Source organism: Hemicordylus capensis, chromosome 11, assembly GCF_027244095.1.
Source record: "Hemicordylus capensis ecotype Gifberg chromosome 11, rHemCap1.1.pri, whole genome shotgun sequence".
NCBI lineage: Eukaryota > Metazoa > Chordata > Lepidosauria > Squamata > Cordylidae > Hemicordylus > Hemicordylus capensis.
This window is the reverse complement of record NC_069667.1, coordinates 6,954,826-6,967,560: the sequence shown is the minus strand read 5'-3', so window position 1 is coordinate 6,967,560 and position 12,735 is coordinate 6,954,826. Positions and strand designations below refer to the sequence as shown.

Below are 12,735 nucleotides of genomic sequence, written 5' to 3'. Positions count from 1 at the left end.
CCCTACCCAAAGATACTACCAAGGTTTGAACCTCCAACCTGCCTGATCCCCCAAAGATCAAGGAGTGCTCATAGGAACACAAGAAGCTGCCTTCTAGTCAGGCCCTGGGTCCATGTAGCTCAGCATTGTCTACACTGACTGGCAGCGGCTTCTCCAAGGCAGGAGTCTTTCCCAGACCTTCTTGGAGATGCTGCCAAATATTTAACCTGCAGCCTTCTCCATACGGAGCAGATGCTCTGCCACTGATCCATGGCCCCACCCCATATTATAAAGTAAAGAATGGTTTCACTTGTTATCAATGTCATGTTTTCCTTGCACAGGGCAGTACACACAGTCTCCCTCCTATTTTATGCTCACAACAACCTTGCAAGGTAGGCGAGATTGAGTGAGAGCAACTGGGTCACCAGTGAGCCCCGCTAATAAGCAGGGATGTGGACAGGAATCTACCTGCCCCAGTTAATCCACTATAGCACATTTTACTGTCCATTGGGATCTGTTTTATTAAGACTCTAGGATGAAGGAAGCTAACATACTCCTTGGTAACCAACCAACTATGTCTCTTGATCCTTCATGGCAGGTCGAAAGACCCCTCCGTCTGGGGAGGTCCATATCTGGGTCAAGGACACCAAAGATCTGCCCCAGTTACGTCCCTCCGGAGTGGACTCCTTTGTGAAATGGTAGGTGTGTCATGGGGCGGGGGGTGGATTTCATACCCACACGGACCCAAGCAAGCACAACCATATGCTTCCATGGTGCTCATTCATCACACATACCTTCGCTGACAAAGAAATGCTCAGAGGGGTCCCTACCACTTTAAACCCTAAGCAGTTTAGAGCCAACATATCTGAACATGACTCCACCCACCATATAAGATCCATGAGGGAAGCCCTCTTTTTGTTTCTCACCTCTGTCTGATGCTCAGTTGGTGGCGATGCAGGACACAGCTTTTTCGGATCCCCCACTCTGTAGAACTCCCTGCCACTTGAGGTTCACTTGGTGGTGTCTTCCCTGCTCGTTTTCCAATCCTCTCTTGATTTTTTTTAATCCCAGCAGGCCTCTTAAGTGTGTTAAATGTTGCCACTATGAACTCTGCTCTCTTGGCTTGGGCTCCAAGTTCCATCGTGGATATTAAAGTAATAATAAATAGTAATAGCTAGGCTCCGGAGGGCTTGAATTCTGTTTGCTTAGCTGAATGGCTGGAAAAAATAAGTGGAAGATGACATTTCTCTGTCGCCATTCTGCCATTCAGATGACATTTCTCTGTCGCCATTCTCAAATGCTCTTTCTCCCTTGCAAGCTACGTTCTTCCGGACACCAGTAAAAAGAGCTACCAGAAAACCCGCATTGTCAAGCGGGACTCCAACCCGGTGTTTAACCACACCATCGTGTACGACGGCTTTCATCCAGAAGATCTGAAGGATGCCTGTGTCGAGCTGACCGTCTGGGATCATGAGAAACTGACCAATCACTTTCTGGGAGGTATCCGGCTGGGACTTGGGACAGGTAATAACGAGGCCCTTTCGCCTCATTCCAGTTTCGACATGAAACATGTTCTCCTTGCCCAGGAAATATAAACAGGGAGAGCAGACATCCAAAGGGCATGTTTTGGACCGCAAATCAAAATGGAAAGGGCTTCTCTTCAGAAGCGTGGCTGGGCGGAAATTAGAATTCACAGCAAGCCAGGCCTCTGCACCATTGAAATCAATGAGTACCGTTCATTTCCCATTAATTTCCCATTAATTTTAGTAGGATGTAGTCATGACTAACATAGCCCGGATGATTTCAGGGGTTGAACCTGAAGCCATCAGCATGCAAGTTGTACACTGGACTAGGGTCAGGACATCCTAAAATGAATGACAGCGAATGCCCACTAAAATGCACTGGTTCTTTCCAAATGGTAAGGGGACTGCATGGAGTTTCTGAATGGCCAATGGAGAGGAGAGGAGAGCTGGTCTTGTGGTTGCAAGCATGACTTGTCCCCTTAGCTAAGCAGGGTCCGCCCTGGTTGCATATGAATGGGAGACTAGAAGTGTGAGCACTGTCAGAGATTCCCCTCAGGGGATGGAGCTGCTCTGGGAAGAGCAGAAGGTTCCAAGTTCCCTCACTAGCATCTCCAAGATAGGGCTGAGAGAGATTCCCGCCTGCAACCTTGGAGAAGCCACTGCCAGTTTGGGTAGACAATACTGAACTAGGTAGACCAATGGTCTGATTCAGTATATGGCCGCTTCCTATGTTTCTAACCAGTGCATCTTAGTGGGCATTCCCTGTCATTCTTTACTCTATGATCCTATTGATATATTTGTGCAAGAGTTTGTTTAAATTTGTGGCTTAAGATGATGGTGAAATGCAGCAGTCATGCTAACTGAGGAAAGAGGCACCTCTTAGAAAGTGGTCTAGTTCTCTTGCATTTAGCAGGGGGAGAGCAACTGTCCCTCTTCAGACCAGTACACTGTCCCTACAGTGGCTGTTGGCTGGCGTCTCTCTTGTGTTCCTTTTCAGATTGGGAGCCTCTGTGGGGCAGGGAACCATCTTCTCCTTGCTTTTGCTATGAAAGCTGTTTGGGGAATTTTTCTGGTCGAGAAGCAGGGTAGACAAGTGAGGGGGATAAATAAGAAGTGAGGCAAAGACCGGCCTTGCTGAAGGGGCCCCTGCTGACTGGGCCGAAGGGCACCTTCTCAAAATGGCGGCTCTCTCGTATCCCACAAGAGGGGGAGCAACTGTCCCTATTCAGCCCAGCCCAGTGTCCTTCCCAGTGGCTGTTGCTGGCGTCTCGTTGGTGTTTCTTTTTAGCCTGCAAGCCCCTTGGAGGCAGAGAACCATCTACTCATGCCTTTTGCTGTGGAAGCCCCTTTGGGAACCTTTTCTGTGGAACGGCAGAGGGGACAGCTGCTCAATAAATAATAAATGAGCAGCCCCCCTCAGGCAAAGGTCGGCCTCGTTAAGTACCTGCTGACCAGGCTAGGGGGCACCTTCTCAAAATGGCGGCTCTCTTCCATTGAGAGGTGCTGTCCCTGTCCAGCCCAGCCTAGGTGGCTGTTGCTTGGGCTCTCCTTTGTGTTTCTTTTTAGACAGTGAGGCCCTTGGGGCAGAGAACCATCTTCTCACTCCTGATGCCTTGGAAACTGCTTTGGGGACTTTTCCGGTGGAAAAGCAGAGGGGACAGCTGCTCAATGAATAATGAATGAGCGGCCCCCTCAGGCAAAGGTCGGCCTCGTTAAGGGGCCTCTGCTGGGCCAAGAAGCGCCTTTTCAAAATGGCGGCCGGGGAGAGCAGCTGGCCCTATTCAGCCTAGAATAGCATCCCTCCCAGTTGCTGGGGGTCTCCCTTGTGTCTCCCTCCCTTAGACTGGGAGCCTCTTTGGGCAGGGAACCATCTTTTCTCCTTGCTGTTGCTATAGAAATTGCTTTGGGAACTTTTCTGTGGAAAAGCAGAGGGGACAGCAGCTGCTCAGGGAATAATGAATGAGCAGCCCCCTCAGGCAAAGGCCGCCCTCCTTCAAGGGGCTCCTGCTGACTGAGCCAAACGACACTTTTCCAAAATGGCGGCTCTCTTCCATTCAGCAGGGGGAGAGTAGCTGGCCCTGTTCAGCACACAAAGTATAGGAGCCTTCCCAGTGGCTCTTGCTAGGATCTCTCCGCGTCACCCACCCCTCTCTCTCAGCTTGTTTTAGACCATGAGCTCTTTTGGAGCAGAGAGCCATTTCCTCATCCCTTTTGCTATGTAAACTGCTCTGTGAACTGCTGTGATATATATGTGTTGCAGCTGGGGACAATGGGAGTTGTAGTCCACCAACATCTGGAGAGTCTCAAGCCGGCCATCCCTGCTTCCGAGACCAGTGTCGTTGAGCCTGGAAGAGCCTGTGGGTTAAATGAGTGGCCTTGATTAACAGGGTTGCCAACCCTGACTGGAGCTCTTCCTGCAAGGTTCCCCCCGCTCCCATTTTTGTAATGCAATATCTCTCACCACACCAGGCCAGAAGAACCTCCAGGATTAGTTTCAGTAGTGGATCCTGGAGGGCAGGGCTGGCAAACCTCAGGTCGCTCAAGAAAAACAGCTAGATATAACCGCTGTGACTATACTGTATTTACCCGAATACAAGACTAGGTTTATTCCAAGTATTTTGATGTTAGAAATCAGGAGGTCATCTTATATTCAGAGTCCTGTTATTTTTGAGTCAGTGTAGGTATAACTTGAATGTAACCTCTACTTTTTAAGGGGATCGTCTTAAATTCAGAGTCATCTTCCATAGGGTATTTCCATTTTAGACAGTCAATGGTGCTTTTCTTCTGTGTTTGACAAGGAACACCATTAAGGGAGGAGAGCTGGTCTTGTGGTAACGAGTATGAATTGCCGCCTTTGCTAAACAGAGTCCACCCTAGTTTGCACTGAATGGGAGTCTACATGTGTGAGCACTGTAAGATATTCCCCTCAGGGGATGGGGCCGCTCTGGGAAGAGCACCTGCACACTTGCATGCAGCAGGTTCCATAACTCAGTGGAAGAGCATCTTTTTACTTGCATGCATAAGGTTCCAAGTTCTCTCCCTGGCAACTCCAAGACAGGGAGGAGAGAAACTCTGGCCTGCAGTCCTGGAGAAGCCGCTGCCAGTCTGTGTAGACAAGACTGAACTAGATGGACCAATGGTCTGACCCAGCCTGAGGCAGCTTCCTATGTTCCTATGATACACACAGTCCTACCATGAACTTGACTGCTTGCAGCAGAGATTATGACCTCTCAAAAAAGGAGCACGATCATAGGTTGCCCCTTTTCATAGCCACTGATACAGCAGTTCATAGGAATATAGGAAGCTGCCTCATACTGAGTCAAACCCTGGGTCCATCTAGCTTAGTACTGTCTACACTAGGGATTCTCAATGTTGGGTCCCCATATATTATTGGACTTCAACTCCCATAATCCCCAGCCCCAGCGGCCTTTGGCTGGGGATTATGGGAGTTGAAGTCCAATATCATCTGAAGACGCAATGCTGAGAATCCCTGCTCTACACTGACTGGCAGCGTCTCTCCAAAGTTTCAGGCTGGAATCTTTCTAGCCCTATCTGGAGATGCTGCCAGGGATTGAACCGAGGACCTTCTGTATGCAAGTCCTACGGTGGGCATTCTAAAATGAATGGCATTGAATGCCCACTGAAATGCACTGGTTTCTTCCTAATGGCCATGAAATGCACCGAATGGCCATTTGGAAATGCCATGCATTCCTATGGCCATTTGGAAGGAACCAGGGTATTACAGTGGGCATTCCCTGTCATTCATTTTAGCACATTCCCTCGAGTCCTCATGATCAAATGCATGGTGTCAGCCTAGCGGACATAGGACCCTTGGTCTGTCTGTCTGAGTATTGTCTACACCAGGGATTCTCAACGTTGGGTCCCCAGATGTTATGGGACTTCAACTCCCATAATCCCAACCAAAGGCCGCTGGGGCTGAGGATTATGGAAGTTTAAGTCCAATAACTTCTGGGGACCCAACGTTGAGAATCCCTGGTCTACACTGACTGGCAGCAGCTCTCCAAGGTTTCAAGCAGATGTCTCTCCAGCCCTACGTCCACTGAACTACCGCCCCATCCCCCAAAGGGAATATCTGACAGTACTCACATGTAGACAGCCATCCAAATACAAACCTGGGCAGACCCTGCTTAGCAAAGGGGACCATTCACGTTCTCTACCCCAAGACCAGCTCTCCTCCTCCCCAAGGCTCACTTGTTTCTTGTTCCTTTCAAAGGCTCCAGCTATGGGATTGCCGTTGACTGGATGGACTCCACACAAGAGGAAGTTGCATTTTGGCAGGAAATGATGACCACGGCGAATGAATGGATTGAAGCGTCCCTGCCTTTGCGCTCTCTGACTGGAAAAAGGAAGCTGAAATGAACAGCTGGCAGCAGCCCACAGAGGAACGGAGAACCGTTTACACAGAGAAGAGGGCCAATGCAAAGCTGGCTGACCTCAGGATTGCCTGTGCAATGGACTTCGAAAGGACAAGGTATTATTACTCATCCCAAGAGAGGACTGAGCGGATTTTACATCCCAGCTAGCTGAAAGACCTGCTGCTCGTCACCTCTCCATCATCTAGACCTTAGATTTTATTCGACTTTGGGTTTGTACCCAGAGAGCAGGGAAGAAATTGTGTAAATATGTTTATAGTTTATTTTATTACAGTGTCCATGTTGCTGTTTCGTTTGTGCCTCCCCATAGAGGAAGTTATGACAAAACTTTGGCTAGTACAGCCACCAGTACACACAGTATCACAACAAAGTTGAAGCAAACCATGATGCAAATGAAACATGAAAAATCTGTACTAGGATATGCCTGGGTTACCAGCTCTCCAGGATTGACTGAGAGTTCTCCAGGAGCTGGCATTCATCTCCCATCCACATGTTATGTTCAACACTTGTACAGGTGCACAATGTATACAGGTACAGATCTGCACACAGGTACACTCATTCACATGTTATGCTGAACACAGGTACAGAAGTACCTCTCTATACCAGGCATTTGAAGGGCCTGTATCCAGTTTCACTTTTGAAACGAACACAGGTACAGTACAGTCATTCACACAAACACATGTACAGCATAATGTTTGAATCGGGCTCAGAATGCTGAAGATTTTAATGGTTTGATATAATGAAAAATATTTCATTAGTGAGTCTCCAGGAAGCACTTCAGTCTGCTATCGGACCACAATCCCATTTCTGACCTTTTGTGTGCTGACCCCTGGAAACAAGTGTTGAATACAGTCTAATCCAACAAGGTACTTCCTACATTCTTAAAGGGGAAAGGGCATACCCCAAGAGGGATCCCTGTGGGATTTTAAAGACAAACAGATTTATTGGGGTCCCTGGTGAAAGAGCCTCTTGTCCACAAAAACATTTGTTGCAATAAATCCACCAGTCTGTCTGACTGGTACAAGATTGGAGAAGGTCCAAGGTTGAAATCATTTAATGTTGGGGTACTGTAACAGACTTCACATGGCTACCCCTCAAGAATTTAATACGGGCAACTTACACCTTAACTGCTGCAAAATCCTGAATGCCTGTGTTCTTGCTTCGTAAGTTTAGACCACAGAGAATCTAGTAAGGGGGCCGGGTGACAGGCCACAGAAGAATTAAGCCTTCCTCTGCTGTAAGAGTTCTCAGCCAATGCCATTGTAATCCCCATATGTGGTTGGACTGCAATTGTCATCACCATGGTGGCTGGGGATGATGGGAGTTGTAGTCCCAACAGCTGGGGACCCAAGGCTGATAAACCCTACCTGACTATATCCTAACTGGCTGCAGTGGTCTTCAGGTGGGGGCCTTTTCCACCCCCACCCACCTACTTGAAACTGTATATTCAGTCATAGGAACATAGGAAGCTGCCATATACTAAGTCCAACCATTGGTCTCTCTAGCTCAGTATTGTCTACCCAGACTGGCAGCGGCTTCTCCAAGGTTGCAGGCAGGAGTCTCTCTCAGCCCTACCTTGGAGAAGCCAGGGAGGGAACTTGGAACCTAGATGCTCTTAGCAGTGAAGGGAATATCTCACAGTGCTCACATGTGGTCTCCCATTCAGACCCTGCTTAGCTAAGGGGACATCATGTTTGCTACCACAAGACCAGCTCTCCTCTCTATATGATGTCTGCAAAGAATGGATCTTTGACAAGCCAGGCATGTTCTCTCTCACTGAGTTGTGGTCTCTCCTCTGGCATCCAAAGGCTTTATTTATTTGACAGAGCTGTGCTCTTTAGTGGACGCATTAAACGTCGTTACTCAGATTTTCCTTCCTTCCTTGCCGTTCCTGTTAAGGCAAACCTATGCAAATAACTCTCTTTGTAACGGGTATGTTCATATAACCAAGATGTCCCTTACCTTCATCAGGGGCAAATATTTGGCACTTTATTCTGTTCATTTCATAATCTGCGTTTAAATGAACTCTAATTTAAGAGAGAGTGCTTTATAGGATATTAATTAATATTTAATACTGTGGTTAATAGTAATCACAGTAGCAGATTATGCTGTCCTTCAATCTCTTTGCAGGGTGATCAGGCAAATACGTGGCAATACCATCTCTGTTTTACTTTAACAGTTGAAAACACTTTATAAACCCGCAAAATAGGTACTGGTCAATGTCATGAACAGGCCTGGAAGGCTTTTGACAAGTGTGAAGATACCGTCCTTGTTCTCTACGCTTCACGACCTGGCTATATGACTTTTATGCATTTCACTGGGAAGCAGGAAAAATATTTCTTAATGCTGTAGGGCCTTGTGCCTTACACCTATGAAAACATGTCTTGATGTTTAACTTATACATAATAAACCAAAAGATTTTGTTTGTCCTTCTCAGTTCTTCATTCTGAAACACTTTGCTATTTTTTTCTCTCCACTGCAAACCTGTATTAATGGTCTGCAACATGCAGACTGGATCAGCCAGACACATCTTCAGACGGTAGAGCTCCATCATCTATTCCTTAGATTGTATGTGACATTGGGTAGATGCCCAGAGAGCAGGGAAGAAATTGTGTAAATATGTTTATAGTTTCTTTTATTACAATTGTCATGAGGAAGAGCGGGATATAAAATGTAATACATACATACATACATACATAAAGTGGTGTTTTGGAGTCCCCAACCCCATCCAAAAGAATTGTCCCTTTTCTAAGCAGGAGTCACCTTGGTTTGCATTTGGATGGGCAATTGCAAGTGAATGCTGGAAGATATTCTTCTTAAGGGATGGCCCCATAGCTCCGTGGAAGAGCATCTGCATGCTTGCGTGAAGAAGGTTCCAGGTTCAAGCCCTGGTAGCATCTCCAGAAAAAGACTGCTGCCTGAAATTCTTGGAGAGTTGCAGCCAGTCAGTGTAGAATGTAGACAAATCTTAGCTAGATGGATCAATGGCCTGACTCGGTGAATGGCAGTTTCCAAGACGGTTTGCCCCAGTCAATCATCTTCTGAATTCTGGAAAATAAAAGGTGAAGGAAATGATGATGAAGGGAAGGATCCTGGCTGATATTCAGAGCAAGGAAGTCTTGGTGCAGTGAAAGAGCAGTCCAGTGCAACTTGCCTAAAAAATGCCCACTGCAGTGGGGAAGCAGTACTTTTTGACACTCCCTTTCCCCAGGATGCCCTCAGTTAAGGTTACCAACAGGGTGACGTAACCTCAGGGCAACTTTAATTGTAAACCGCCCGGAGACTCAAGTTTTGGGCAGTATAAAAAATGTGAAACAAACAAACAAACATAAACCTTGTACACTGATCTGGGCTTCTCAGAGGAAGGGCAGAATATACATGTAAAAATAAATAAAATAAACCGCCCCTTATTAGCAGGGACTGCATTTATTTTAGCCCCAAATAGTCTGTCCCTCATGGGGTGCCATTTGTCCCTTATTTTTCAGCTTACAGCCATCAATGACGGACTCACTTCGCATTCTCCAGGTATCAGGATCATGGAAACCATGCAAGTGATGACTGCTCCATTGTGCTCATGGCTGAAGCTCTTTTCACTGGCTAACAATGCTTCTCTTTCTAGAAAGCAAAATGACATCACACCCAATTTGGCTGATCATGGTTATATCCATCAGTGGAGGAGAAGCAATCCAAGTTGGAACTCAAACCATGGTTTAAATTGAAAGCGGTTTTTTAAAAACCCAACCACAGGCAACTGCACAGTGCCACCTGAACATATGTCCCCGAGGGCTGTGCAGCCCTCTGCTTCCCCACTGCACCGGTGCAGTTAGTTTGGAAATCCTATTAGGCTGTTCTCTTGCCCCGCTGGGACATCCTTGCGCTACATCAGCCAGTGTGCTTAAGATGCAACAGAACTGCTTTTCCACAGCTGAAGGTGCAGAGTGGCCTTCCTGGATGAAAAACGCACAAGCAGCCCTGAGGGTTATTTGAGTTGTGCCTGTGCACCCTTCCTATTTGGGGCTGTGTTTTCCAACAGAAATGAGCAGAGGCTCACAGGAGAGTATGCAGTCAACAACACTGTCTCTGTCGGCGCTTCGCTGGCCCCCATGCCTAACTTGTCCCAGCTGGTTGGTTGTTTCAGTGTACAGTGTGTATCCAGGTACAAATCTGTACACAGGTGCAGTCATTCACAAGCTATGCTGAACACAAGTACAGAAGTACATTTCCTATCTGTAACCTGCATTGGAAGGGCCCGTATCCAGGTTCACTTTTAACATGAACACAGGTACAGTCATTCACACAAACACCAGTATGCGTGTACAGACATCCGCACATTTGCACAGCATACATTTCTGAATCGGGCTCTAGGCTTCTTCCCAGGATGTCCCTTCTTCTTCTTCTTCCCAGGATGTCCCTTCGGGCTCTAGGCTTCTTCCCAGGTTCTTCCCAGGATGAGTCAATCATCAATCCAGGTTCTTCCTTAGCAGCTAACGGTATCCCCTGAGCAGACACATGCAAGCTAGCTTTGCCCATTGATAAATCTGAAAACTTCCTTGGAGAGAGGCAGTGATTGCTGGACGGTATTGTAGTGCCCCTGATCACCTTTTCCCATCCATTCTTTACTGCTGCTTATCTGATCTCTCCTTTGCTAGCCAATGGCTCCTCCCCTTCCAATCCCCTGATAGAAAAAGCAATTGAAAGAGAACTAGGACAAGCAGCAACAAAGAAAGGCCTGATTCACACCGGCATCCAAACCTAGGTTTAATGTGGGTTACCAACATTAGGTTGATTGCGGGAACCCATGCCAAGATGGATTATGGCCCAAGCTGAAGCTGAGATGCTTGCCTTGGAGTGGAGTCACACAATCACACTCATGACAATAACCCGAATTAAACCTAGATTCAGACAACTGTGTGGACTCGACCAAAGCATGGAGAAAGGCAACCATGGACTCTCTAATCTCCCACCAGCTTGCTCTGGCCACCTCAGAGAGAGCTCCAAAATCCCCAGAAGGCAGAGCCCTGACTTATGTGTGGCTGGGTTCCCCAGAGTACAACATCTGGATCCTGAACAGGATCCTGTTCACAGTTCTTGCCCCATCTTGGCTGAGCACCCAGACAGGCCAGAGGGGGAGGTCCCATGGGGTGCCAGGAGGCAAAGAGCAGAGGATCAGCCAAGGGTGGGTATCAGATGCGGACAATGAGGCCAGAGGCATGGCTGAGGAACAGCAAGCTGATGAAGGGCCAGAGGCAGAAGATGCAGCGAGAGAGCTGGGCTGGTGGCTGGATACCAAAGGCGAATACTCAATCATACTACCTAGGAAGCTGCCTTACATGGACTCAGACCATTGGTCCTTCCCTCTCAGCACCGACTACCTGACAGAAGCTCCCCAGGGTCCCACAATGGCTCCTCCCTCCCTCCCTCCCTGGGGATTCCAGGGGCTGAAGCTCAGTCCTGCTGCATGCAAAGCAGAAGCTCTACCGTTGCACTACAGCCCTCTCCCCACAACTCGGCCTGCTAAAAACCTTTTGTGTTTTTAGTAGCACCAACACGCTAAACAACTGAGCTAACCAGCCAGCTTCTGCTCAGAGGTTTTAAACAGGATGGGCGTGTGTTCTCCTCCCTGGGTGGTGGTGGGGTCACCCTGAATGAGCCCACATTTGCTGATGATGGTGCTCAGCCCAGCACTGCAGCCGAGAGAATGCCCTGGACCCCCGCCCACCCACCCCTCCCTGGCCGGAGACCAATCTGCCAGCTGGCGGAAGGATTAAGAGGTGGGTAGCACCTAGGACTGGCTGCTAGAAGTTCCAGCAGGAGACCCAGTTCCTTCCACACCCTACTACTGCCATGCAGATGAATACTCACTTCGGCCAACTTTCATATTCTGAGCACAAGTGATCCGTTTGCGTGCCTGGCCCTTCAGTTCCAGTCTCCTGCAGAGGGCTGGAGACCTCCGAGGCCCCTTCCTTCCCACGCCAACATCCCATGTGCCAGTGGCTTTTCTTTCACGCAAAGCTGTACATTAGGGATCTGCTAAACCTCCACACCTCCTTGAGGAATTTCAGCTCGTCTTTCCAAACCTCTGCTAGCTTCCCACAGTGGGCTGGCAAGCTGGATGCAATTTCGGTAGAGCCCATGTCAGTTGCTAGATCTGCTGGGAAACGGCTTTCAGTGGGGAGTGGGGGAGTGATTCAGCACCTGGTTTATGCAGAGCCCTCCATGTATAACTATTATGGGGCTTTGCCTTTTGGGACAGACTCCCAGGGGTCCTCAGCCTTGGGTCCCCAGGTGTTGTTGGACTACAGTGCCCATCATCCCCAGCCATGCTAGCCTTTGGCCATCATAGGAACATAGGCAGCTGCCTTCTACTGAGTCAAACCATTGGTCCATCTAGTGCAGTATTGTCTACACAGACTGGCAGCGGCTTCTTCAAGGTTGCAGGCAGGAGTCTCCCTCACTCCTACCTGGACATGCCAAGGAGGGAACTTGGAACCTTCGCATGCAAGGAGGCAGATGCTCTTCTCAGAGCGGCCCCATCCCCTAAGGGGAATATCTTACACTATTCACATGTCCTCTCCCACTCAAATGCAAACCAGGGTGGACCCTGCTTGGCAAAGGGATCAATGCATGCTTTCTACCACAAAACCATCTCTCCTCCCATAAACTCCCATCGTGGCTGGGGATGATGGGAATTGTAGTCCAACCACATCTGGGGACTCAAGGCTGAGAATCCCTGCAACAGCTTATTCTGCAGAATTATTTGCAATTAAAATAAAAAATAAAAATAATAAAAATAAATAAAAATAAAGAATCAAGTGACTCTCTCATCATCTTGTCTTCAC

The 12,735-nt window shown here is 48.1% G+C and overlaps 1 protein-coding gene across 1 annotated transcript; it reads left to right on the top strand.

Moving 5' to 3' along the window:
* The first annotated feature begins 358 nt into the window (after nucleotides 1–358).
* Nucleotides 359–8,325, top strand: LOC128335280 (synaptotagmin-like protein 2). The gene is made up of 3 exons (XM_053273284.1): nucleotides 359–677; nucleotides 1,298–1,503; nucleotides 5,737–8,325. Exons 1-3 carry the CDS (start codon nucleotides 571–573, stop codon nucleotides 5,880–5,882), a joined length of 459 nt encoding a protein of 152 aa, XP_053129259.1. The 5' UTR covers nucleotides 359–570; the 3' UTR covers nucleotides 5,883–8,325.
* The last annotated feature ends 4,410 nt before the right edge of the window (nucleotides 8,326–12,735 follow it).

What these genes read in the sequence shown, in the direction of transcription:
- LOC128335280 (XM_053273284.1), top strand. Translation starts at nt 571, where the DNA reads ATGGCAGGTCGAAAGACCCCTCCGTCTGGGGAGGTCCATATCTGGGTC. An exon ending in GTGGACTCCTTTGTGAAATG is followed by an intron (nt 678 to 1,297) that starts GTAGGTGTGTCA and finishes CTCCCTTGCAAG; the next exon opens with CTACGTTCTTCCGGACACCA. An exon ending in CCGGCTGGGACTTGGGACAG is followed by an intron (nt 1,504 to 5,736) that starts GTAATAACGAGG and finishes TTCCTTTCAAAG; the next exon opens with GCTCCAGCTATGGGATTGCC.